The sequence below is a fragment of the Rissa tridactyla genome, chromosome 7 (assembly GCF_028500815.1).
Source record: "Rissa tridactyla isolate bRisTri1 chromosome 7, bRisTri1.patW.cur.20221130, whole genome shotgun sequence".
NCBI lineage: Eukaryota > Metazoa > Chordata > Aves > Charadriiformes > Laridae > Rissa > Rissa tridactyla.
The window spans coordinates 15553599-15580716 of NC_071472.1; the positions used below are offsets into that span (position 1 = coordinate 15553599).

At 39.0% G+C, this 27118-nt stretch overlaps 1 protein-coding gene across 3 annotated transcripts in view; it reads left to right on the forward strand.

Moving 5' to 3' along the window:
• Positions 1 to 27118, forward strand: part of CNTNAP5 (contactin associated protein family member 5) — a 300020-nt gene that overhangs the window by 236717 nt on the left and 36185 nt on the right. For 2 of the 3 annotated variants that reach the window (XM_054210191.1, XM_054210193.1), the window contains exons 14-19: positions 5972 to 6128; positions 15227 to 15354; positions 15524 to 15694; positions 17795 to 18013; positions 24522 to 24761; positions 26316 to 26540. In XM_054210191.1, coding sequence (XP_054066166.1) covers positions 5972 to 6128; positions 15227 to 15354; positions 15524 to 15694; positions 17795 to 18013; positions 24522 to 24761; positions 26316 to 26540 — 1140 coding nt within the window. The remainder of the gene's footprint in view (positions 1 to 5971; positions 6129 to 15226; positions 15355 to 15523; positions 15695 to 17794; positions 18014 to 24521; positions 24762 to 26315; positions 26541 to 27118) is intronic. The other variant, XM_054210194.1, reaches the window with a different exon arrangement.

The window sequence follows — 27118 nt, forward strand, 5'->3', positions numbered from 1 at the left end:
TTACAGTTTTAAGAAAGGAAAAGGACGATAAAACTGAATTGGACAATAAAACTGAATTGCACGATTGGCATGGGGAAGGTTTTGGGTAGAAGGGGGAATTGTTAGATGGTCATTATGGCTGTACTGAAAGGAGAAGAGCCAGGATTAAAACAGGTGTGTGTCCATATGGAAGCAGAGTAGTAAAGCACAAAAACAACTGGATGACTCGGTGGCTCACTCAGTGAATAGTGTTCAAAGGAACCATGTCATTGGGGGTTCTCATTTTTTCCCTCATCCATATTACATATATTCATTTTTTTCCGAGATATCCTGATCTTGAGTTAAAACCCGGGTTTTGTTTGTGAAGTTCAGAGAGCCTGCCTGCCACCTCCGAGGGTGGGTGTTGCTTCCCTCTGTCTGGGGCAGAGCCACGAGACCCTCACTGGGAACTGTGAAACGAAGAGCAATTTTTTTCACTGTTAAATTTCAGCTTAAACTTCAAAGAATGGGTAGCACATACTGGTTAATGCAGCACAGATGGAGCTCACCCCACTTTGTGTTATTAATGTATCCTCCCAGAGGTGTGAGCTTTCATTTAAACCAATACAGACTCCAAGTCATTAACACCATAGACCTCTTCATTGAACAAACAGCCTCTAAGAATATATTCATTTTGTGTTATCCATTCTCTAATTTGTCCATAATTTTGTCCAGAATTATTATAAACACTTTTTATTTGAGTTATGAAAAGTGTATTTTTTTTTCCTGTTGAAAAAGCCAAAGGGGAAGAATTTGGTTTTACTTCAATTTGATTTTTAAAATTATCATTAAAAAGGCTAAAAGAATTTTATGATGAAAGAAAAAAAAAAAAGCATAAGAAAACAAGACCTTGGTAAACTCTTACAAAAAATACCATCACAGTTTTCCATTGTTCTCACTCTCTTAGACATTTCTCTGTTTTTTCGGGAGCCTTTTAAAAATGGATTAGCTGAGATCATAATTGGTACTCTGGATTGATCTCTGGATTCAGTTATTCAGGTGGAAATTGTCTCATATAAATACGTGTGTGTGTATATCCACTTATATATATTAAAAAACCCCAACTTCTAACTGCTTGTTTCACATAATGTTCAATGTACCGGGTGAACCATTTGCAGGATTTGATATTACTGAAGTGGTTAGTGCAAACAGATATTTTAAGTTTTTGAGTGCAGTAGAAAAGAATTGGCTTTGATTGCTTTACATAATTCTGCAATCAATATTTCCCAGTTTTCACTATCCCTTGATACGTGAATCTTTCCTTTTAAGAGAAAACAGTATAGGTGCAAATTAATCTACATTTTCATCAGTAAGATCTGTAGATGTAAGATTTAACAAATTTTGCTTTGATTTTGGAGAAAAAAAACGGAACATGAAGACTGCCAAGAGAATGTTGTTTCAATACAATATGGTTTCAGTGTTTCAACAGACAGATACAAGTAAATTTACTTGCTGTGGTGGTTGGAAAGACCTTTAACTGACCTGTTTCAGTAACCTGGGTGCCCCGAAAGCCCTATCTGCGTTAGGGGTGTGTAATGAATGGTTTGTACAGCACAGGAATTTAACATGGGATCCAGTTTGGCTTGTTATATTTCCATCATGAGATTTTTGTTGCAGTAACAAGTACCTGGAAAATGATGCATACAAGTCTTGACAAATATTCCAAGTGTAATGCTGTTAAAAATGCATGGCTTTATTTTAACTCATGCTGTATAAACATAAAAACCAATGCCAAGACTTTCTGCCTGTGTAAAGGTAAACTGACCCCACAGAAATTACTTGGGATTTATACATATATATAGTAATTTAGTCCTAAATGCTGTTGGAATATGCTACTTCTCCCCCTCCTCCAGCTTCTGAGTGCCGATACAAATAATTTTTGAAAAAATTCTCTGCCATTTAAAACATAAGCAAGTCTAAAACCTGTAAAAATAGCTTGTGTTGCTAGCAATGTCAATGGCCTCTAATACAGAAAATGAGAGAACTGTCAGTACAAGGGAGGTTTAAGAGGACAGACATTTTCTTGTAAGCTGGTAGAGGGACATCAAATACGTGTTCAGCCCTTCTTGTCACTAGAAGAGCCACATACGCATTGCAGGTGAATTTGATCTCAAGCCACATCTCCTTCTAAGGGTCATTGGAAACAACATCCATGTGTCTCGCTGCTATTCTCTTTGTAGTCCTCAGCCTCTGTGCTCAGGAACTGGACGAGCCTGTGGCAGCCTTGCTTCTGCTGCAACAGATTTCGTACAGGGAACTAACAACGAACAGTTTAAGTGCACTGGTAGAGCAGGTACTGGAGATCTACTGAAGAATTAACATCCAAAAGAAGCTTACTATCTGTGCCTTGCAGGATAGGAAAACTGAGTTCTTGTCCATGTGTTTCAGTTTTGTATATGCCAGAGTTTCTAAAGTCTTACTTGGCTGCTCAGATGCATACATGCAGTAGCTGTTGAATAGACCAATAGACCACAAAGGACCAGCCTACAGACACAGGTAGAAGGAAACATTGAGATGGTCAACGGAAGGTGAGACCCCTTATTCTTTCCTTTCAGAAGACCTGTGCCAGCCTTGCTTTCTCCAGCCTGTGCCTGGCAGTCTGAACCAGTACCAGTATTCGGTTTGATGCAAAATACTGTCTGCCTGCTCAGTTCTTTTATTCAACACTCAATTAAATTATGGTACAAACCATGATGTAAATATCACAGATGTTTGTAGATGCTTCCAGAAAGCATCATCACAGAAAGGATTATAGTCCTCTGCAGGAAATTAAAAATAAAATAAAATAAAAATTGCCTTTTTTGAGGATTTTGTTATCGAAACTAAAACCTTCCAAAGGCAGCTTGATCAAAATGGGAAGAAATCACTTGAAAGAAACTGGCTGGTCTCTAGTTCTTTTACTGGTGAATTCAGGCACTTTGGGTCTTGTTTGCTTTGCTTGGTTTGGGATTTTTTTCACACATATTCCCCTTCACAACCATGGTACAGAGTTCGAAGGCAACTTTAATATATTTACTATAGTGGGGTTTTTTTCAATTCTAAATGGACAAAAATGCTTGGAAAATAATACTTATATTTGTGCAGTAGGCTTTTGACTAACTTTTTTGACTACATTAATGTGTTACTAGGTACACAAGAATTAGTAGCACTTCTTATTAAATGGACTTTTTAGCTTAGAAAATTTAAAGTGGAATTTTACTGATCTAGTTTATGGGGCCTTGTTAACTCCTTAATAAACGTCATTGACTTAGTCCGTGTTTTACCACAGGAAGGAAATTAATTAGTTATGAGGTGGTGAAGAAATGATAATGCTTTGAAAAAATTATAATACCATGATTACAGAAGTGAAGATATTGCAACAAATCTACGTGCTTAGAAGAAAGAAACTTAATCAACACCTGTTGGCCAAACTCAATCTCAATGCAAGGCACCTTCCAAGGTATAAGAGTGTAAACTTCCTGGAAAGAGCTCAGGGATAGATTGATTGGCATTGCCAGCGAAATGCTGCATTACTTCAGCATTACAGGTGTATGACATACAATATATGTTTCAGTAATTCCTAAACACTTCGGACATTGCCGAAGTACCTTAGATTTAAGAGCTTTGCTGAATACCTCTGTGATTTCTCATGTGTTAAAAATTAACAAGGAAGAGTTTTCAAGAATCAGGGCATAATTTTCCTTAATACTACAATTGATTTCTAAGGGACTAGTTAGGGAGAAAAATTTGCTCATCTTGAGTAAAAAGTGGCAGAACTCTGCCTAATAAATGGAATTTTTGAAAAGACACTGGTTTTTTATAGTCTGTTCCCTTGACAATCTAAGATTGTTCCTTATAATGTTGAATGCTCTATTTTTTAGCACTGTATTTAATTTAGTTGTAAATGACGCAAACTGCGGTGCTTCTACCACTTCCCCAGTCTATATCATAAATCTGAATGTGTATGTGTTTGCTTGGTATTGCTCGATAAAACAAATAACAACAGATCTGAAAAAGACATCAGAAAACTACTCATTCTTAATTCCTGTGAATGATTGCTTATTTCACTGTTATGTTTAAGTACATAATGATTTTTGCCAAAAGAATCTGACATAGGTTGAATTTGATTAATGAATACCATTATTTGCTCATGGATGGAAGGATTTATCTTTATCTAAATGTTTTTTCCAGAATGGGTACTTTTAAAATTAGATTAAGCACTTCTGTATAATATCTATTTCAACTCCCAGACAAATCACCCTTTTATTCAATTAACTTTACTATTCCAAGCCTTACCAAGTAATTTCCCAATAATATAGTATAGACCTGTTTCACTGGCCGCAGCAATCAACTTCTGCAAGAAAATCAGCAGAAGAGAAAAGAAATAAAATGTTGACATGTGAAGAACAAGAAACAACACAAGAAACAACACAAGAAATGTGTTGACAATAATATGAACCCTAGAATGAGTGTGCACATTTTTGTAAGATGAATCTGGAGACGTTCTTGAATTTTACTTTTCTAATGAGTACCACTGGGTATTGGTCAGACTTGTCATGTCTTAATTGTTGGTATCATGAGAATGGAGTTACTCTTCCTATTTTTATTTTCCTTTTTTTCATTAATTTACAGTTCAGCAGTCTAAGCTTAGAAGGAAAACAAATATGAATTAATTTTGCCAAGTGATTCTAAAACTCATTTTAATTAGTCCCTTACACTCTACAGTTAACCTTGATTGCATTTCATATTTTAGACTTTCTTGCTTTGTATAATGAGGAATACTCCCTACTAATAATGTTAGTAAAGCAGAAGAATAAATTGATACATTTTTCTACATTAGCAGTGCAGTTTATTTTTCCAAGCGCCTTTGATCAAAAAGTCTTGATCTGTCAATTTTGCTAAATTTTGCCATCTACCTGTATGTGTAACTGATTGCATTTCTTGATTTAAGGATTAAGAAGTCAATGAAAAAGTTATCTGAGCTGGAAGACAAAGTCAGTCTTAGCAAAATGTTAATCCATGGATTTCATTACATCTGAATCTGCTTACTGTATCTGACTATTAATATTTAATGCTTGATGTATAACGGATTATGAAATTTAAACAAAAACTATCTTGATTTATATAAATACATAGATCTTAGAGCTCCTGTAGATACAAAATAACTTCACAGAGACAAATTAATTCCCAAGTAGGGGAATCTTTTTCCCTACTTATCTCCTACCTGAATCCTTAATCTAGGATGTTTTAATATCTTATGGAGCTTTGCATTTGCAAATTCCACCCTTGGAGAGGGCATTAAAATCCCTAGTCCTTCTTCCTTAGAAAATGATGCAAATTTCGGTCTTAGTTCTGAGAGGAACTGTATTAAGCCCGTGGTAATAGGTCAGAATGTGTGTTATTTCTGAAGATTTTTGCTCTTTATATATGAGTGTTAAGGTAAAAAAATCCCAATCCCTGATCTAAGAGCTAGTCTCTTTCATAACAAGTAGACTCTGCAAGAGGTCCTTGGCCAATACTGTGTGGTTCAAGATGGTTGTGCAGTGTGAGTTATGGCAGAATTGTTTTCAGACTCCTTCAATGATCAGATCTCCCCTCTAGCATCACAAAAAAACACCAGCCACAGCTGGTGCAGACAGTGGCGGTGGGTTCACACGTCAAAAGTCTTTGCAGATGAAATACACCAAGGTTCTCATGGGTGATCGGTGAATGAGCCCTATAGGGAAAACATCTGCTCCTCAAACCAAATGGGATTACCATAGAGCTCAACGTGTATTCCATAAAATGGAACTTGGGCAAAGTTGATGGTTTATTACTTTTTTTGTAGTTCGCATCTTTTCTTTCAGTATTACTTAACATGTCCACCTCCATTCTCTTTTTTTCATTCTCAGGAGAATCCAATTTGCTTACCAAGTTCTCTTTCTCTCTCATTTTCTCTTTTCTCTTTTTTCCCCTCTCTTTCTCTTTCATCCAGATGGAATGCCATTTGCTTGGTGGGTTGGCCGTGCCAATGAAAAGCATCTTTACTGGGGAGGATCTCTTCCGGGCATTCAACAGTGTGCATGTGGACTGGAAGAAAGTTGTCTGGATATGAGATATTTTTGCAACTGTGACGCAGATAGAGAAGAATGGTAATAATTTTAACATGTGTATAGTAGTGTCTGTGTAAGATCTGGGGATAGGAAGTAGGGCAAGAAGGCTTAAATCTTTTCCTGATTCACAGCTGAGGAAGCTTGAATGGCTTGAGTATGATCAAACGAGAATGAAGGTCAAACTAGAATTCATAACTTCTGATTACATCTTAAATTTCTTATTTGAACCAAAGAAAACATATCTGGCTGAAGCAGGTTTCTGGGATGGGTTGTCTTCAAAAAATCTTTGTTGTTGAATGCCAAATCCAGTCGTTTGATATGTTTAAAAATTTCTGTTTATTTAATTGGAGCATTGCATAAATAAAGGCTCTAAGGGGTTGGTGCACGGGTATACATCACAGCAGAAAATTCAGACAGAGACAGCAAAATTTAGGCAAAGACAGATAAGGAACAAGAAGTCTGTACTACCAAAAAGACTTGTATTTTTCTTATGAAACAGCATATCTGTATATGACTTAACTTTCTTTTACATTGGGTCCCAAGCTTTTTAAAGTAAATGGAAAGACTTCCTTTGGGTTCTGTAGGGTTTGGTGCAGTCTCCATTGGAAGTTTAAAACTTAGGCCATGAACATTCAAAGCCTTCCTTGGGTTCAAACCTTTGCTGTGCCTTGATGCCGCATGAATTTGCGAAGGCCACCTCACAACCTTCTCGCATTCTCTGCACCTTCAGCGACTCTCTCTCCAGCAGCCAAGAGCTAGTTGGTGAACTTTCTAGTTAATTCTGTACCTGTGTTGGAAGGGACAAAAAAGCCAGATGAGCGTTGTTGAATGTACAGTTTGAAACAGTGTGAAAATACTTGTGAAAACTGTGCTTTACGCTCTCTCCCTTCTGGACCGCTCACCGATAAGAGCTGCTGCCCTCTCGCTAAAAAAAGATATCTTTGCCTCGAGTGGTTCAGAAATTACGAATAAGGGAAGTAGACAAGAAATGTCTTGCTGTAATTGGCTACTGTGTTTGAAATAGTGTCCAAATTGTCCCTGTAAAACCTTCACTTAAAAGAGAATGAGTAGAAAGGAACTTTAAGGGGCCTTGAAACAACAACAAAAATAATCAGAAATTACTGGTCACTGTAATTGTTGGGCTTTTTTGGTTGCTCAATTTCCAAACAGTGTGATTATTTCCTTGGACCCTTTATATCCCTGGGGTCCCTATTCGCTTTCAAAAAGCATGGCTGTAAGGGGATTTCTTCGGGAATATCTTTATGTAAATGTTGGTTTATGAATGTGATTTGTATAGATTTGTATAGAAAGGCCTGTCTGTGCATGTTAATCTCTTGTTTCTTTAAGGTTTGGTTATCAGAAGCACTTTGGTGAGGTTTGTACACGATCATCAAAAGCGTCTGTTTTTACTGGTGCTTGGCTCTGTTCATAATCCACATTTCACTTTTCGGTGAGCTGCTACCCGAGCAGAGCAGGGTGTGTTACGCTAGCAGACCACGGGAGCTGAGTCTGAGATTGCAGGACAGTGCACCACTAGACTGTACAAAGGAATGCCAGGTGAAAGCTCAGTGCAGTTTTATGATGTTTCAGATGAGTCTCCTAAGGAAATGAGACCTTAGTGAGTGGGTGTTTATCTCCATTTGCCCCCCACACCCAATGATTTTGAACAAGGAGATGCATTTCAAACATCTTTAACAGAGAAAGAGAAATCTCAAAAGTATTAGAAATTACACATTCTATGAAAATTTATGCCAGGCTGAGGGGAAAAAGCCAATTAAAACCCACAAGAAGGAAGTTAAGGAAGCTTACACTTTTATTAGATTTTGGAAAACCCTCATGGGAGACAGATGTTGGAAATCATGCTTCATTAGCTTGGCAGCTCACAAAGCTACTTGTTTCTCCTAATTTCATTATAATAACAGGATATGCATAGAAGTTTCCTCAACTAACTGTTTGTCAGTTTGGGGGTTCAGGTGTTTTGTTCTGGTTTTAAACCGTTTGAAATTTGGATTTTGGTGGTATTTTCAATTGCAGGTTGCCTTTTTAAAAGCCAAAAGAAACCCTGACCTTTACAAATAGCTTCTAAACATAAGAAATTTCATGCCTCTTGGAGATTACTTTTGTGTTTCTCTGTTAGAACGCTGACCCCCTGATATATAATGAGCATTTGAATCTGAAACCTGCTGAGATCTGAACTGTGACTTTAACCTGCTATACATTAGACTGAAGGAGCAAGACAGCAGTAGATGCATTTATTTGCCTTAGCATGAAATAAAATGGGTGCTGCGGAGTGGAAAACCAGAAAATCATTTTCACTCCTTTCAGATAAATCAGGCTGCTCACCGCAGCTCCGAGGTGGGAACTCACCAGAATAGCTGGAGCTGAAGAGGAGACAGGCTTAGGATTTTGCTCTGATTTGGTTTCCTTAGGCTAATTCTTGGGTGCAGAAGATGCTACTACTTTCTTAGAGCAGAAAAAAAAAAAAAAAAAAAAAAAAAGAAAATAAAGGAAAACAAGAGAAAACAGACCTGAAAAAAGTCCTGAGCCAGGTGTTTGGCAGAACACAATATGCACTTCTAGGCGTGCTGACTTTTAAATGATATGTGAGCAGACACCTATTGTCTCTGGGCTCTTAACTTGACAAGACACCAAGTTAGTCCCTCTGGAGTTACGCTGGCCAGATGAACAGGAATATAATTGGTTGCATGCTATATAGGGAAGGCTTTTGTATTTTTCACCTTTCTTTTCATTAAAGCACTCTAGCGAAAAGTATATTTTTCCTTCCAGCTCCTCAACATACTTTCAAAGTCTGCAGTATGATGACAGCTAATTCTGTCACTGCAGGATTGGGGAGCATTTTCATGGTATTTGCTGGAGAATGGGAGAAGACCTCTGCTAGGGAGCAGAGGCACGGGTTGTCACCCTGACTCCAGCAAAGCATCTGGAAAGGTGTTAAACGTGACTTGACTGTAGCTTATGCATGCCTCCAAAAACAGAGAGATTCCTGACTGTTGCATGCTTTTGCTAGTGGGTGGGAACATTCACAGAAGTCCAGTGGCTGCAAACTGAAGCTAAATCTAGTCCAGAAAATGTTTTCTTTCTCTGTCTTCCCCCTCCCCAACACTGAGAATAGTTAACTACTGGCACAAGTTATGTATAGATGAGACAGATTTGCCATAGCTTCAATCTCTTACCTTCAAAGCAATTGTCTTTCAAAAGATATGCCTTATTTCAAACAGAAGGTGCCTTCTTGATGCAAGCATTACTGGGGAAAAATGTTAAACCGATCTAAAGAATAAAGCATTTCTGAAATGCAGACAGGGTTGTGTTATCTTCATTCCATTCTAGAGATCCTTTGGATCCTTAAATACCTCTCCCAGGTTGTCTTTCATCTCAAGCAAAATTCTCCTGCCTCGGCAATGAAAGTCTTGCTGCTCACCAATCCTTTAATTTAAATGGGAGTAACTTCTTTCATGCCATGGTGGAGCGTGGCTGTCCTGAAGTCCATTTGCTACGTCGGTCTCTCTGTCTGGAATCCGTTTTCTACTCCAAATGCAAACACTTGATTGAAGCCAGTCATCAAACCAAACCTATTTCTTACTGACTGCATTCACCTGGAAACCTTGTGAATTTGGAGGACTTTACAGCTTTTTATTTTGTACAGAAAGAGCAGCATCTCTGGAATTCATTTTGTACAGGAAGTTCAGACAGCTCAGCAGAGTGTGGTAGGCAGTGCTGTTTCTAACCAATAGGTTGGCCATCTTTTATTTCTGTTCTCCAGTCTTATTATTTAAATTATAGCAGTGTCCTCTTCTTTTATCTTCCAGAACAGCCTTCTTCACTGTGGAACTAAGCCTTTGAGTCTTCCCTTTTCCCAAGTAACATGCATTCACCTCTTTACTATGCCTTTGGGGTACTGCAGGGAACAAGGAAACCACAAGATGTGAAAAGAAGGGGAGGGAAAAAAAGGGAGGGGGGATATTACTATTGTCAGAGCCACTTTAGCTCCCAGAGATATGTTGAATATATCCAGCTTTGTTCAAGGAGGAGCGAAGCCCTGTTTGGACGAGCTATATTTGTGCAAAGCTGTACTGGAGCCAGGATGCTAAAACTGGAAGGGCTGAGGAGAGCATGGCAGAGAAACCCAGCCGCTGACGAGCCTAGAGTTGACAGGTTTTGTTTGCTCAGCCACTATCCCGCACTGAATCCGTTCCCCCAGAAGCAGTGCAGGCAACTCCGCAGGGCCTGTGAGCTCATAAATAAAGCCTGCCGGAGGTGACCTGGCCTGTATAGAGCTGTCTTGGATATCTGCCTTCATGACTGCATTTGTCAACAAACTAGAAAAGCTGCCTGCAGAGAGCTGGCTGTAGCAGGCCCCTGAGGTGTCAGGAATCAGTTCATTACTATCATTACCAAACTCTTTCTCTCTACCTCTTCTCTAATTCAATAACATATAGCCACTGCATCTTGCCCTCAACTATTAGGTATGTCCCCTTCTGCTGCTGGTTTTTTTCTTTATTGAAACTTTACATTATTGTAGCCAGTAAAAGATTTTTGGATGCAGCTGGTGAGTAAGATAGCAATTAAAATGTATTCCTTTGGATTATTAATGATATGTCCTGCACAAGGCTCAAAACTTTTTCTGATGGAAGTCTGTTTCACTGGACCGTTCCTCTAGCAGTTCATTGACATCTGCTGATGATAGTATTTTTTTCCCCAAATGTAGTGTATTTATGAAAATCTGCACTGAATATCTGAGCTACTGATGCTCAGACCCCACCAGAGTTTTCATTAATGTACAAGAAGAAAATGTACCAATACAGGATCATATGAGAAGAAATTATATTTAATGGCACCACTGCTTTACCATCTGTTAGAAAAAATATGGAAACAGCTACCTAGAGATTACCAATTTATTATGGCCTACACTGTTAGGGTACCATAGAGTGAGATTTTCTTGAGCCTGCTTTTATTAGTAGCCAGGAAGAAGAAAAATAGTCTCATAGCGTTACCATCAAAATAGTTATTTGTCATTTACAGGTAAGACTACCTGTTCTACATATTAAAGTATCCAGTTGCTGCACTATCACCTTTAGCATTGCTGCACTTGCAGCGAAATTTTTGTCTTCATTTTTTCCTTCACGCCCTCCCCCCGTACACAGGGCATTTATTTGATGTGTAACGTGCCTCATAGCTTTCTGAGGAAGTCCTTTGGGTAGATACAGACATTAATCTTCAGACATGGATAAATAGATGACATCCAGCTGTATTTAATACCCATAACTAAAAATATTTCAGTGATTTAATTTAAAGAGTATTATTGGATTTATTTTGTTTTGGTTTTGCTTGTGGGAAGTACAAATTGATACTACCCTCTATGCAAAGAGCTCAGAGAAACATCTGTTCATTAAGGGTGATTTCCACTCTCTGAAAAACATTCCGATTTTCATCTGCATTTGTGCCGAATTGAGTGCCAAGTCCAGTAAGCAGAAGGTCTACTTCCCAAGTTTATTAGTTTATTTGTACCCTTTTCTGCATGGACAGAACTGCTTTCAGGAAAGGGATAAAACCTTCTTTGATTTGTGTGAAATCAGGACTTAACTTATATTCCTGGCCAAAGAGCATCCACCCCGCCCAGGACCCTCCTGCAGGCAGGACCCACCGTAGTTCTCTGTATGGAGAAGTGGAGCATAGCATGGTACAAAAGGCACGCTTGGTCAAAGTAGTCATGGAGTGCTATGTGAAACCTGCTAAGAGAAGTGAAGTAGTGGTTTTGGCTAACCGGAGAAGCAGCTGCGCAAAAACAAATATAATTTAGTTTTAAGTGTATGTGAACTGCTAAATTTAAATACATGTGAGTAAAAACTAGCTTTGGGAACAAATACAAAAATAATGAACCTAGCAAGGTTTTATTTTTCTTTAAAAACCAAAATTATGTGTGTGCACATCATAGTGCAGATGCTTTCTATCAGAAAACAGAACTTTTTATTTGAAAACTGTAGTACATTGAAAGTGTTCCCCCAAACCCCTTCAGGCAAAATTCCAAATGTTTTGTCCAAACCCTGGAATGTTTGTGTTTTGTAGTGCCACAACAGTGACTCCAGAAAATTGTTGTACAGGTACGTGAAGCTCTATTCCTCCTCTCTGAGGCATAATACACTGTGTTTGAGAGGCTGCCATGGTGTGCCACATAAAGAGAAGAGGAATTGTCATGCTTTGTAAGAAACGGAATCTGAAATAAGTTCAACTTAAAGAATACCAGAAATTTAGGACACCGAAGCTTTAGCTCCCATGAGGGCCTTCAAATCTCTTTTCTGCTTTTCTTAGCTGAAAAATCTTAGATGTTGACTTTTCACCAAAAACTTGATTTCCCACCATGAAATAATAATAATAAATGGCAACAATAGGTATGTTGTTCCTGCCATTAACGCATTCTCTGAAGGGTAGGATGTTTTTCTAATAGGTTTTATTTCAACGTCTGCTTGTATGAGAGTACACATCCTTACACAAGTCTTTTTTTCCATGTGTGAGAGAATAAAACACATAAAATGTGCTGTTTGAGCTTCAAGAGAAACTTGATTGAGTTTTCAAGGCATTAACATAAAGTGAAGATTTTTATTAGTTCTAGAATATTTTTCTTTCTCACAGTTGAGCTATGCTACTAAAGTTCTCTGTGACACTGGCATATAACTAGTAAAAACTCAGAGTCATAAAATTCGATATAAAAGAACTTCATGCAATATAACAGAATATCTAATAAGCAATGCAGTTTTCAGAGATGTGGAATAGATATCTTTAAAATGTCACCATTTCATTTTTTTTGTAGATATCTTCAGTGGTAGCTGTAGGAAGATACTGATTTTTATTTTAATATTGATCATAGCTAGTCAAAAGCCTGCACTATTTTTTGAATTAAAATAAATTTGCAGGAAACCTCCCTAAATATTTTGTGATTTTTTTTTTATTTTTAAAAAAGTAAATGCCAGCTTAGTCATTCATGTGTATATTGAATATTTTATGTCCTCTTTCTGTGCATCTTTCTGCCTTTCTTTCGTTCACTCTGCCTACTGCTCTTCCTCCCACCCACTGAAATGTCTTATTTAATTATCTTCCTGAGAAACGCTGAAATAGTTCAGCTTTTGTTACAACTGTTTCATAATCTGTTGAGAGAATTTACACTTTCAAAGATTGATGCAATAAGCTATATGAGTATGCTGCTGAGAGACCTCCATGAAGAGATTCAGAGACTATGTACTTTTGATTCATACATGGTGGTGTTCCTTCTGAGTCTGTATTGAAGGCATTCCTCTGCTTTGTGCCTGGGAGTTTCATCTTGCTGCACTTCTTCTGTAATTATCTGCATGTCAGACACCCACAGAAGCAAAAAAAAAATGTTAAGGTCGGAGAGGCTACCTCTCCTTTTCCCCTTGGAATTATGAGACAATTAACTGTGCTGCATGCAATTAGAAACAATGATAAATGAATTATATGTATGCAGCCTTTATCAAAAAAATCAAAATACCCCTTCTATTTTTTCTAACGTTAATCAGAGTAGAGCACTTAGCTAAGCAAACATCCGAGGCTGTGTGTCAGAGCACAGCTACAGTGTTCATCCTGATTATTATTTCTTTGCTTAAGTCCTGTGGCTGTACTATAGCTGGAACTATAATGAGAGTTGTGTTTGTGGAAGGTGGTGTTATGAGCAGCATGTAGGTAGTCTGGGATCCTGCCTGGGATGTTAGACTCTTCGGCAGTGGTATCGCTCAAAAAGTGATACCCGTTTCCTGAGGCTTCGTGTCATACATGCTTGAAAGAGCAGTGGGTCTAAATTTGGGATTATTGGCATTTTTGACCTGGTCATCGTTGCCATCCCCACATGCAGCATGTAGTCCTTCACCTCTGAGCAGACAGCTGCATTGAGTCCAGACCCTGCATCAAATTGCTGGGCCATGTAGAGGTAGGGATCCTTTTCTTCAAAACTATTGAGATTCAGGTCCATGAAGGATGCTCTGCCAGGCTTATGCACCCAGATGAACAGCAGACCTCAACCCTGAGAAGAAGAGCTAGGAGAAGAAAAAACTCATCACTGTGGAGATAAGATACAGTAGCACTCACCTCTCTATAATCAATCGATGGAGAAATACCTCGAGAGGGCAGTTTGGCTGTGGTAAGGTCAGGGTTGGATGCCTGAGGGACTCAGTTCAGTTCATGAAGTGCAGTGGGATGAACGCACGTCTGTATACCCTGCCAGAGTCAAAGCGCTGAATCAGCTTAGGCACCAGAGGGCTGCCATGAAACGCGGTGCTGCATTTTGGGGACGACAATTTGCCCAGCCCATTCAGAGTAGAAACAAAGAAATGATCCTTCAGGAATCTTTCTTTTCTCTTCCTTTCTAGCAGCCGTGTGTAAATTAGTCACAGCTGAAGAATAAGCCCAGCTGATACAAACAAGAGACCGTAGTTTGACAATGCAGCAAATCAGCCTTTAGTATTTCAGTCGCTGAACCAAAATTTCCACAGGCGCATGATGCAAAGGGCTGGTTCAGCGCAAACTCACTCTGCCAATTCAACCGTCTCCGCAGTGTGCTGAGTCAGTCGTGTACCAGCCATCTTGAAGCTGGATCAGGTTGTTGTCTGGCTGCCCCGTGCTAACAGCATGCTGGATCAGGTATCGTGTCTCCTCTTCCTGCCTAAAGCCAGCATAAATGCTGTTATCTGTCTCCAGCTAACTTAACAGAAATGCAAACTTGGGCTTATACCTGATCCACATCAAATTCATCCTGCTGAGGAAACCCAGTAGGGCCCAGTTTACATTAATGCCCACGGCAGCACTCTGCCTCGGCTTCACAGCCGTTCTGCACAGCTGGAACACAGTGACAGTCCATACCAATACCAGATGGTATCGTGTATCCAAATACAGCATCTTCAGGGGGCAGTATTATGTGTGAGCATAGAGCACACATGTGCACGTATGTATCGTAAACAGTGTGATGTACTGGTCACAAGTCCTCTAGGTAATTCTGCAAAAGACCTTTCATCTTTAAGTAAGCGTCTTTTCAAATATTGCCTTGCATAAGGAACACCGGGGGTTTTGTCTGTGGTTAATCTGTCTCTTTCTGTTTGTTTGTTATAATCCAGGACAAATGATACCGGCCTCCTTGCTTTCAAAGACCATTTGCCTGTAACTCAGATAGTGATCACTGACACAAACAGATCAAATTCTGAGGCTGCTTGGAAAATCGGCCCTTTGCGTTGCTATGGAGACAGTGAGTACTAGCTCTTCTCAATTTCCATAGGTACAGAATGTTCCCTCTTTCTTTTTGTTTTGGATTTTATTTTAAAACGTATTTATCTGATGAAAGGTGGCTTTCCAAGTGCATCTCGCAGCTGCTGTCCTGTGCCAATTAACTATAGAGAAGGGGGTTGTGTTTGCAGGGCAGTTCTGGAACGCCGCTTCCTTCAACACAGAGGCCTCCTACCTGCACTTCCCCACCTTCCATGCTGAGGTCAGCGCCGACATCTCCTTCTTCTTCAAAACTACCGCCGTCTCCGGGGTATTCTTGGAAAACCTTGGGATTAAAGACTTCATACGAGTTGAAATAAGCTGTAAGTTTCACCACCAAGAAAACTCAGTGTATTTGCCCAGTTTGACAGGTGCAGGGAAGTGGGAAGGACGTATTTTCTTCTGACTTGAGATGGTTGGAGGTACCTGAAGAGGATAAGAGGGAGACATAAAGGCTTATTAATAGAGACTTATCTACCTCTCCTGTCGGAGTTTCCCTGTATAGCCTTGGTCATTACACTTAACCTTGTTATGTCTAGGTTTATCTTTCTTAAACAAACAGGAGACTGAATTTACTTTTTCAACACTGATATTAATTTTATTTATTTTTTTATGCTCTTTAGAGAAAAGAAATATTGGTTAGATATACCTGTAGACTGTAATTTTAGTTGAAAGAGGAAAAATGTAATAAGACCACTCTTACTTTTATTTCTGTATCAGCAACGTACCCAGTCTGGTGCAGCCCTAGTGTTTCAGAGGAACTCAGTGTGTATGGTACAGCTACGAGGTGAGAGTCTATGAAGGACAGGATGCTAAGGCAAGATAAGTCAGTCACAGTTGTAATGGGCCTTGAATACTTCAAAATCTAGTAAGTGACTGCAGTATAACTGCTACTCAGTACATAAAGGAGAGTAGCAGGGAACTTAATGAGTAAGGTTTTGTCTCGCTCCTGTTCTGATGACTTCAAATATTTATCAGTGACAAAGAGAGTACCATGGCTTGACATGAAATATGACTTCTGTATTCCAAATTCTGTCAAGCTTAGGAAAAACAAACCGAGTGCTGTGCATTTTATAATATGCTTATAATAACCCCAACATAAAATTTACTAAAACAGGGCCCTAAGGCCCTTCGATTCATTAAACCAATGGTAAATGTCATGGTGCATTATCACAAGGTAATGAGGTATGATTTACTGTTAATTGCACATCAAAGTCTAATTTGGTTGTACTTCAGTGTACTGCATTTCATTCTCAGGGATACAGAAGTAAAAATAGCATTTTGATATCAAATATAGCAAATACTGTAAACTACGGAGAGGATTGTTCAGTGAAAGCTTTCGTATGTGTGTTAAATGACTTTATTTAAAAGTTTGGGGAAGGTCTTGTCTTTTAAAGTTAGGCTTCTCATTAGTAGTTTGGTGTGTGTTTCTTGCTGCCAGATGGAATTTGCAGCCTAAAGGCCTTGTATCAAGGAAGTTCCCCAGACCAGCTGCTTCGAAGGGAAACAGCCTTTTAGCAGATGCAGGGGCTCTGAACAGATCTTTGTCTATCCCGATGGAGTGTTTCCTATCTTAACTATCTAAGAAGCAGCTTCCAAAACCAAACCTAGCCAATTTGTTGAGCTTGAAATAACAGGTTTTTTATGAATTTTCAATCTACAGCCTTCTGGTTGTGTGGTCTGTGGACATGGTTCTTGGTCTTTCTGGCGTATTTAGCGTTTTGGGGAAAGGAAAAATAATCAGTAGTAAGAATGTTAAAAAGTTCTGGCCCCTTTCAAGCTTCCAGCAGAGCAAGAAGGACTCCTTTATATGGCTGTTGTTTTTCAATTATCATCCTGTTTCTAGGAGCCTTGCTATCTCTGGACGTGTGTTACATATGCCTCTTTAGTTTAGGATCACAAATGAACTAGTTTTGCTCATCTGTTTTTCCTTGCTTCCTGGGTCAGGTCTATTCAGGCAAATGAATGCTTGTAGGATTCTCTCCTACCATATGCAGCCGAGTTCTGTAATTGTTAAATACACGTATTTTGAAAGATTTACTCAGAAAGAGCTCCTTCATCCTTTCTCCCACCTTAGCATTATTTGTCCAAAATCGTTTGCTACCATTGTGTGACTTCTGTACAGCATTTGGCCCTTGTACTTCAAAAGAGAATAAGCTACTATTTCTAGAGCACTGTAATTGTTATGGCAAAAAAAGATGGGTACCCACAGCCAAGCATAATCACAGCAGAGATCAAACAGTGAGGCTGCAGGCTTAGATTTATGTATAAGCTGCTGTGTAGGAGATGGGAGGTAAATGATGCTGTACTATTTGCTGACATAAAAGTTAATGGACCCTATATTTATGTAAGATTTCTTGATGTCAAACCCACGATTTAGTTCAGACCTTCGCTTCCTCTCCACATCTGTTTATCTTTTCCAGCCCCCAAAGAGATCACCTTCTCCATAGACGTCGGGAATGGTCCCACAGAAGCCACTGTGCAGTCTCCCACACCCCTGAATGACAACCAGTGGCACTATGTCCGAGCAGAGAGGAACCTCAAGCAAACCTCTCTCCAGGTGGACAGCCTCCCCAAGAAGGTCCTGGAGGCACCTGCTGAGGGGCATTTCCGCTTGCAGCTCAACAGCCAATTATTTGTAGGTAGGGACCATTTAAGGGTTTCTGTAGATATGTACAATATTTCTATGTCCATACCTTCATAACGTTATTGTGTCACCGTTGAGCTTACATGTGGTGGTCTAATTCTGCTTTCTCTTCTTCTACTCCCACATAGGCAACATAAAGTAAACCCAAACTACTGCCTTTACGCTCAAAAGCACTAATTATAGTTTAACCGTACTATACTAGATGGTATTTTTAGAGTCTAAGATTGCTTGAAACATATTTATTGCCAAAGATTTCATAGTATTTCTTCTTTTTCAGCACTGGCTGTGTAATTTGCTGTAGGAAATGCGATATCTCTTTTTAGGTGCAACGTAAAAGGCACAAATTCTTCATATAAGTTTCTGGGGCAAAGCCTGATGACAGTATGGTCTTAAAGTCAGTTCCTTCAAGCATGCCTGCTAAAACCCTTATTTGACCATAGAGTGCATGTGTGAGAGAACTGTGAACACAACCAAAGAAAGCAAATACAGTTATTTTAACTGAAGGTGATCTTTCAAGGGGCGGGGCGGGGGGGGAATGGAGAAGAAGAAAAAAAAAAAAAGAAAAAAAAAAGATCTCTGTTTGGATATAGTTTGTTTCCTTATTTCCTTTGCAAATGAAACCTAGATTGGGACCAGGTTGTATTTGATAATATAACCAGGGATTACAAAGGGACTTTTCCCTTTTCTATATTCAAACACTGTCTTCCTGAGTAATCCGCTCAGTGATGGAGTGGGTTGTAACCTGCTTCTTATTCAGGGCCACTCAGGTAACTACTGATTCTTTCCTTAAAGTGGATTCGCTTACTTATCTGAAATGCTATAGCAAATCTCAATCTGTCAATTCATTTTAATGAAGTTTACCCATGTATCCACACCCTTTGATTTAAGAAGATTTTGGGGTATTTCTTTGAGCTTTTTATAGCCTATGTGTGCAGTAATTACTGGGCTCTGAATGTAATCTGTTAATAAACAGATACAGCTGCATCAATGGCAAGGAGTCCTTCCCTCATAGCTGTTGATTCATACCTAAAATGGTCTCTGATAGACTCAGCCGGAGGAAGGTTCGCTAAAGAACTCACAGAAGGGAGGCTTAAGACTGTCACAGTGCGAGGTTTCTGCTTTCCGGTATGAAGCATGCTGATAATCACTTGTTTATCAAATGCCACAATGATGCTAGGAACATGTTCTGCAGGAGGCCAGGCCTGAAGGCAGTAGGGTTGGGCTGCTAGACACCTTAGAAACATCAGAGAAATCTAACCGAGGTACTGTTTCCAGTTATAAAACTTAGAGAATTTAATGAGTGGATAGAATTTTGAAAATTTTTGGTTGTTTCCTTTTAAAGGAGTAAAAATTGAGGTTTTGTCATAAGTCTATCAGAAATATCATATATATCAGCCGCTTACCATCTCACATCAGAAAAATCAGTAGCTGCCTATAAACTTGTTTCTGTGCCTCAGCAAAATAAACAGGTTACCTGAATGAACTTTAAAGTGACATAATTGATGAACTGCATCATGAAAATCTATGGTAGTTAAGGATGTCAACAGAGGAATGTGCCAACAGGAACCCTTGTCAGCAAAGACAAATGTAAAGCCCTGCACCTGGGCCAGAATAATGTCAGGCATCCGTACAAGCTGGGGACCGGGTGGATGGGTAGCAGCTGTGCAGAAAAGGTCCTGTTAGTCTTCGTGGAGAAATGAATCTGTACCTCATCTGAACATAGCTGTGCTTGGAGGAACAGGTTGGACCAGTTGGTCTCCAGCCTTGACTTCCAACCTAAATTTTTCTCTGATTGTACTTAATATTTACAATAAAGTCTAGGACAGAGTTACTTTATCTCAGCCAAGAGGTGAAAAGTTCTCACTCTGCAGTAAATATATTGCATTCAGTTGTCCATCCACACTTATACTGAGCCCTGAACAAAAGGGACAGAAAACTTAAGGTTTTTAGGAGTGCTTTTTCCACCCTTAGCGCTACCATATCGAAGGCCAAAACTGTCTGTGACTTTCTGAGTTTTCCTAAGAGCAGTCAGAAGAGAGGGAAACCTGGGCAGCCTCCTCATACTGACACTGTTTGTCCCCAGGTGCTCCAAGGAAAGGTGGCAGAAGTCCAAAAATACACAGATGTGACGTAATTTGTCTCTACTGAAGTTCTCATTCTAATCTCTAATAGGAAGCAGCTGATTTAATACCTCAACCATGTGGAGTGAATTTTATCCCATCTGAAAAATAAATGCATAAACAACATTGTAAAAAGGAAAGAAGCAGCAGTACATATTACTCCCTACTCTCCCTATAATCCACAACAAATTAGTTTCTGCAGCATTCTGCATACTGACAGTGATTAAGGGGTTTCCACAATTAGTATGCACATTCTTAATTAATAATCTATATAACTGACGTGATGTGCTATTTTAAAAATGTTCCAAATATTTTTTGATTGAATCTCCCTATTTCATTCCATTTAAACATGGAACTTTATTTCCACACTGGAGGTAGCTAGTCATTAAGATATAACCCTTTTTTTTTTTCTTCTCCAGAATCAATTCAAATACTTGGTAAATCTCATAAATAAGGCTCAATGTCAGAATTTAATTTAGTTTATTTATATTCTGGAAGGATTTATTGATCCTTTGGGATGAAGGAACTATATTATTATCATGTAGCATTATGATGATGATCGAATAGAGATCCACTGTAGCTTTCAAACTACGATTATTTTCCTGTTGCTTTAGAGATGTCAGCCTCTGTACAGTATATGTGAGGTGGTTCTATAACTCCCTAAAAGAACAGGTCTTTTCCTTTTAGGGAGTTATATACAGTGGATCATGCATATAAAATAAATTTGGACATTTGTAAAATTTGACTACAGGGGCAGTTGGCATATAATGTAATTTTAAAGGAATTCTGCTAATTTAGACCAATTCCTTCCTCGTAAACTGATCCTACCTGTTTTATGAATGAGTTATTTACTTAAATTTTGGACAGATTTTTCATTTTTAACGCGAGAACCAGATATATTTGGGACTGTAAGTAGTAGAAGAATTTAGCTCTTGAGGGTTTTGTATTGGTTTGTTGGTTTTTTTTTTTTAAAAAGTTGGGCTGACAAACAGACTTTTTACTTCCTATGGTTTATAGCAAAGAAAGTTGAACAGAAGCCTTCTCCAGCAATGTTAACAAAATAGTCAGTTGTTGGCAGTCATGGAGCTGTGCTTCATTTACTTCTGATCCGACAATACTGACACATTCTGAGGAAGTTAATCAGCCTTTAAATACTTCGTAAGCATGAGAGTTAGGAAGGCCTGACTTTCCTTGGAAGTTTATCTTCAGATTGACCAACTTAGGTATTTTAGGAGATTTAGGCTTTTACTGAAGATTTTCCAATGACTAAGCACAGAGAAGGATTGATTTCTTTTTTATGTGTGTAGGTTCTTTTATGTCCAGTAAGGAATGAATTCACATTTCAGTCTTCCTGAGTGGAGACCTTGATGATGTTTCTCTCTTATTTACCCAGCTACCAGTTTTCTTGAATTATGGGAGAACATAATATTCTCTCTTAAATTTGGGGAAGGAATTTAAAAAGACTGGATTCAGAGATAAAAATGTACCATGTGTGAGCAAATATTCTCTTCCATAAGAAACCAAACCAAAAAAACCCAAATCACAACTGTCTAGTCCTTTTAGATGGAGAAAACACTGATTGTAAACCAATGCGAAGCTGTGTCCTGAAGACTCTGAAAAACGTGAACTTGAGTTGTCTCAGAGGAATACTAACCGATACATGATGACAGTGAGTTCAGTGTTTGGATGTCATGGCTGCTTATTCCAGCAGAGAAATCCAGATGTTCAGAGACAACGGCAGAACCTGGGAGTCTCTCCATGACTTACGTTGTCCCTATGCTAATTTTGAGTTGTGTGTGTTCTTGAACTTAAGCCTGTTTGGGTCATTGCTAGGGTAAAGCTGACTGCTTTGTACAACTTTCAGTTTGAGACTAACAAGTGTGACTTGGATATCTTCTGAGAAATATCACAGCAAGTTCCCCTACTCCTGAGTAATAATAATTACGATTCTTATACACCTGGGCTCTTTCCTTAGCTTTGTTATCAGTTACATAAAGCAAGAAAGCTCCTAATACTTCTTCACGCCGCTTCAGCCTCCCTAATCCAGTTCTTGCCAACAAAAAGTCCTTTGCTTTGTAAAGCAAATCCTCAATTCATTGGTAGAATGTTAATAATTTAGACAATTGTGTCACCAAGCTACACTATGAGTGCTCAGTTGTGAACTTCTTGCCCCTCCTCTCAGACTCTCTTGCCCCAAGGCTTCTCAGTAAAATTCAGCTGCATAAATACCTTGCTGAAAGCAGCATGGCTCATTTGACTGTCGCCTTCACTTAGCAAAGAACACCCTTAACCTTGGTGTTTATGGTCCTGAGGCTTATCCTAAAATCTGTTTTCCTGAACAAAACATTTAGGTCACATCCATGAAATTGTCCAGTCCCAACAGGCTTATTAGAGTAGGAAGAATCTGCAAAGCCTAGTCTGGGGAAGAGTTTTCTTTGTTTGTTTTCAGTTTTTCTCTCCTTCCCAGGAATGTATTTGAAGATTAGGTCTAGTCAATTGAAGAAAACTGCCCAGATGCCCAAATAATAAACAGATTTGCTTAAGCAATACTGTGTGGATATAGGATCATATCAGTGGTCTCTGTTAAGCTCTATACTCTCCAGACATTAGAAGAGGAGAAGAGTGAGGAACTTTAATTTATATGGCTTTCCAAAATGCTTTAGAGAGCAGTAAGAATATGGGTAGTGCAGTAAACATGACATCTGTGGAATAGTTCGCAATAGTTTGTGCTCATTCTTTAAACGTTACAGCTGAGATTTGTATGTGTGCAGAGAGAAGAGGCAAGGAAGCTGTCATTTGTCCTTGTAATATTTGTGGTTACCTCTCATGCAAAAGAAAACAGAGTAACCAGTAACCTTAAAGGGAGAAATCACATTTCTACTGATTTGGACGTTACTGAAAATTCTTTATTGTATGTTTAGTTTTGGAGCAAAATCTCCAAAGGATTGTGTGTGCACAGTGCAGCAAATGCAGAAGGATTGATTCTTGTACTCAGAGGGCCTTTGAAATAAGTGAGCTAACATCTGCTCGCCTGAAAAGAGTAGCTAGCTAAAGAGGAATTTGAAAATATTTGTTGCTTTAAGAAAGGCATCATAAAATTAGCACGAAATAAACCTGTCTCACACATACTATCCTATAGTTCAATTATTCTAATTCAAATTCAGTATTTCTGCTATGAGTGTACCAAAAAGAAAAATATACTAGAATGGTATAGCAGAACAATCGGGTTTTGCTGAGATTGCTTTTCAGACCATTGCTTCATTCTCTTAGTTGCAGAAGTCTTGCTTTAATTGAACAATTTATGAAAAAATAGATGCTGTTCTGCAAGGACTTACCGAAAGATGTAATCTCTTATCTCATGTACTTTGATATAGAACCAACTTCTACAGAAGAATAATTCGGAAAGATAACTTCTTTCATACTACTTTTGCAGGAGAATCACCAATAAAGCTAGCATTTCAGAGCCTACAAATGCTGTTAACTCCTGAACCAGAATTAGATTTCTTAGCAGCAATCAAAATTGCGGCATCTTCAAAAGCAAAACATTGGCAACTGCCAAACAAAGCCTACAATAAGAAAAATAGTGATATTTTCACAAAGTACTTTAACAATCATCATTATTATCATTCTCGGAAAAAGTGCCTTCATTATAACACTGTAGCAATTTCATTGGGTAGATAAGAAGCTAGTTAGCTTGTAGAGACTGAACTGCCCTCCTGGGTATATCCATGCAGCTCTGGTCTCGGAAAGAAATGCAATTACGTTTAACAATTGTAATAAATAAAACCACTGTGACCCGAACTCATGTTTCTTGCCTACAACAACCATTCACATGCAACATCAGGTTGGGCAGTCATGCATAAATTCTGACTCAAGTCATTTCCCTTCAGCCAGCAGGCCTGGTGCCGAACATGATTCATCCCTGATATCTGGACTCATCAGCACGTGTAACCCACCTGCTGTTGGGATTAGGGTGTTATTTATACTCTGTACTATGGCAACAAATAGGAAAAAAAAAGGCATTTTAGGTCTGGGTTTCTCATGTATTAGGTGATACGCAGACATACGATAAAGAAGCTAATCTTTTCCCCAAATGAATTTGCAGTTTAAATGCCAGACAGGGCAGTAGATAAGGCAGGAAAGAGAAGAATGGCAACAAGAAAGTGTCACAGACAGCTTTTTAGTCCTTTCATAAAGATAGAGAACTTTAGTTTCCAGGGCTGTCCATCTGTCATCTTTTGCCACTGTATGCATTGATAGATCATAGATAATATTTTAAAAAATTCATGGGTTCATATTTGTACCTCTGGACTGGACTTCAGGACTTTGATTTCTCTGTGGACGCACCAATGAATGCATGTCCTTTTTTTCTCTCTTTTTCAGGGGGAACAGCTTCCAGACAAAAGGGCTTTTTGGGATGCATTCGATCTCTGCATTTAAACGGACAGAAACTTGACCTTGAGGAGAGAGCCAAAATGACACCTGGTGTTAAACCTGGATGTCCAGGACATTGCAGCAGTTATGGTAACCTCTGCCATAATGGAGGAAAATGTGTGGAGAAGTATAATGGTTACTCCTGTGATTGTACCAACTCAGCCTATGAAGGACCTTTCTGCAAGGAAGGTAGGCAGCGAGCTTTCATCCTACGTCCTTAGTGGTCTCTGAATTACAGCACAGTTTCACCCATGTCAGCTTGGTGTCCCCCATGTTACAAGAAGACTTTCTAATACCACCTGTCCCTTCAGCATTACTAAGTATTTATCTTAAGTGGGTTGTAAGTCCTCCTTTTGTTGACTTCAGTGATGGCCTCAGAAATTAAAATGCTGTTAGTTGTACCATTAAAGTTACTAACTATTTCCCACTGTGATTTCTGTATTTGATTGCGTATAACTTGGCCCAGACATTAACAAATAGGGCTGAAATTGTTCCTAACAGTTGTCTGCCCATGACTGAATGTTTAGTTTCCTTGTTTTAAAATCTCATCCAGCTTTGTCCACCTTAACAAAACCTTGAGAGCTTTTCTTTACAGAGTTTCGGAGCAATGGTGTGACAAAAAGAGGTAGTCTTTTATGGGTATTTTTGCCATTCCTGTCACAAACCATCCAAACGTTAAGAGGTTTTTTAAATAAATGTGAAGCATTCAGGAGAAAACTGTTTTGCATGGTTTGGCCTCTGGTGAATGTGTCCTCATTGAACCTTTCTGGTGGCTCGTAGGAGATGTTGCCAACACCAGAAAAAGGAGCAGGGCAAATAAAGAACATGAAATTTACATAACATGTTCTCGGGAAGAGGAAGGAACTAACAAAACTCATGCTCAATAACAGCAAGGTGCAATGTGAGTGTTTCAATCTCCACGGCTGCCCCTCACCTCACAAACGCAACGCGTTTACTAAGTGGGCCGCATCATCTGCTGGTGTAAATCGGCTTAGTTGTACTGCAGTCCATGGAACTATGCCCACTTACATGAGCTGAGGATTCGGCACCGATGCCACGAGAGGCGTATCAAATAACCATATAGTGTCCTGTTAGGAGATGCTGCTCAAGAGGTGGAGCTGCTTTATTAGGCAAAGTACTTGCAGTCAGTCTGTAGCTGAAGATTCTGCAATCCTGACATTACTGTGCCTCATATTGGAAAAAACTGCTGGTTTTTGTCTGTGTATTTCATGGCCAGACTATGTGGTGTTTATTGGAAACACAAGTGTGGGTTGTCAGGATCTAAGCGTGCACAGGTAGATGTTTCTCTTCTTTTGGAGCTACCAAAGACAGCTTCCCTCACTGGCTGTCTTTGGGTCAATGTGTTGCTTTAATAATGGCTTTGTTTAAAAAGGAGACTGGGGAGGACAAATATATTGTCTTTACTATGGGGGGAAGACAGAGAATACTGCCTTACAAGTCAGCCGTTAGAAGATGGTGAACTGAGCATTTATTTGGCTGACAGATATTTTGGCCTGTTCTATCTCGTGAAGCTCTGATTCCAATACTAAAATAGTTGAATTTAGAGACCTGCCTCCATACACTGTCCTTCTCTGTACCAAATTAAAAAATGGTGATGTCAGCTGGGCCAGGGACATTTTGCAACATTCTGCTTCTGAGGCAGTCAGCTCATGTCCATGCCTGTCTAGGACATCTGAAAATGCAGTAGCTGAAATTATTCCCTTGGTTTATATATACTTTCAGAGGTTTCTGCGTTATTTGAAGCTGGCACTTCCGTTACCTATATTTTCCAAGAACCTTATCCTGTCACAAAAAATGCAAGTACCTCAAGCTCTGCCATTTATGCGGATGCTGTCATGTCCAAGGAAAATATTGCCTTTAGCTTTCTCACGGCACATGCTCCAAGCCTTCTGTTGTACATCAACACCTACTTTCATGAATATTTGGCTGTGATTCTCTCCAAGAATGGTAAGTACTCTTGATTTGCTACTAAAGGAAGACTGGTGGAACTTTGTTAAGGTGTTTTTTGAGAACAGTATAGAATTCCGCACTGATTTAAGTTCATTTCAATGTCTGCAACTTTATCAACTTCATGGTATTCAGTTCATGCAAATCGCCATCACTCTTGTTTATGTCCCTTTATTTGGCATTCAGTGCTGTGCTTTCCTATTCAGTCTTTGAATAATCATGCTGTTGGGGCTTAAAATGTGCTCTGACTTTCATTTGGCAAGACTGTACAATAGCAATTCCTTGCTATTTATTCCACACTGAGATCCATTAGGTCTCCAAGATAAGGGAATGAGAAATACCACGAATGTACAAGATCACTTGGTGCAGAAATATATTATCATTTTATCTTTAGCATTCTGTCTTGGCACATGTATTGCTCTTCACTGGGTTGTTTCAATGGAATATGACCAGTTTATCTGAATATTAAAGCCAGAAAATGTTTCTAGCTTCACTGACCAAAACATAAGGTGTAAATCCATTTTCTCTTAAAAGGTACATGGTATGTGGACTTTTTGAAAACATGTACGGATTTTGGG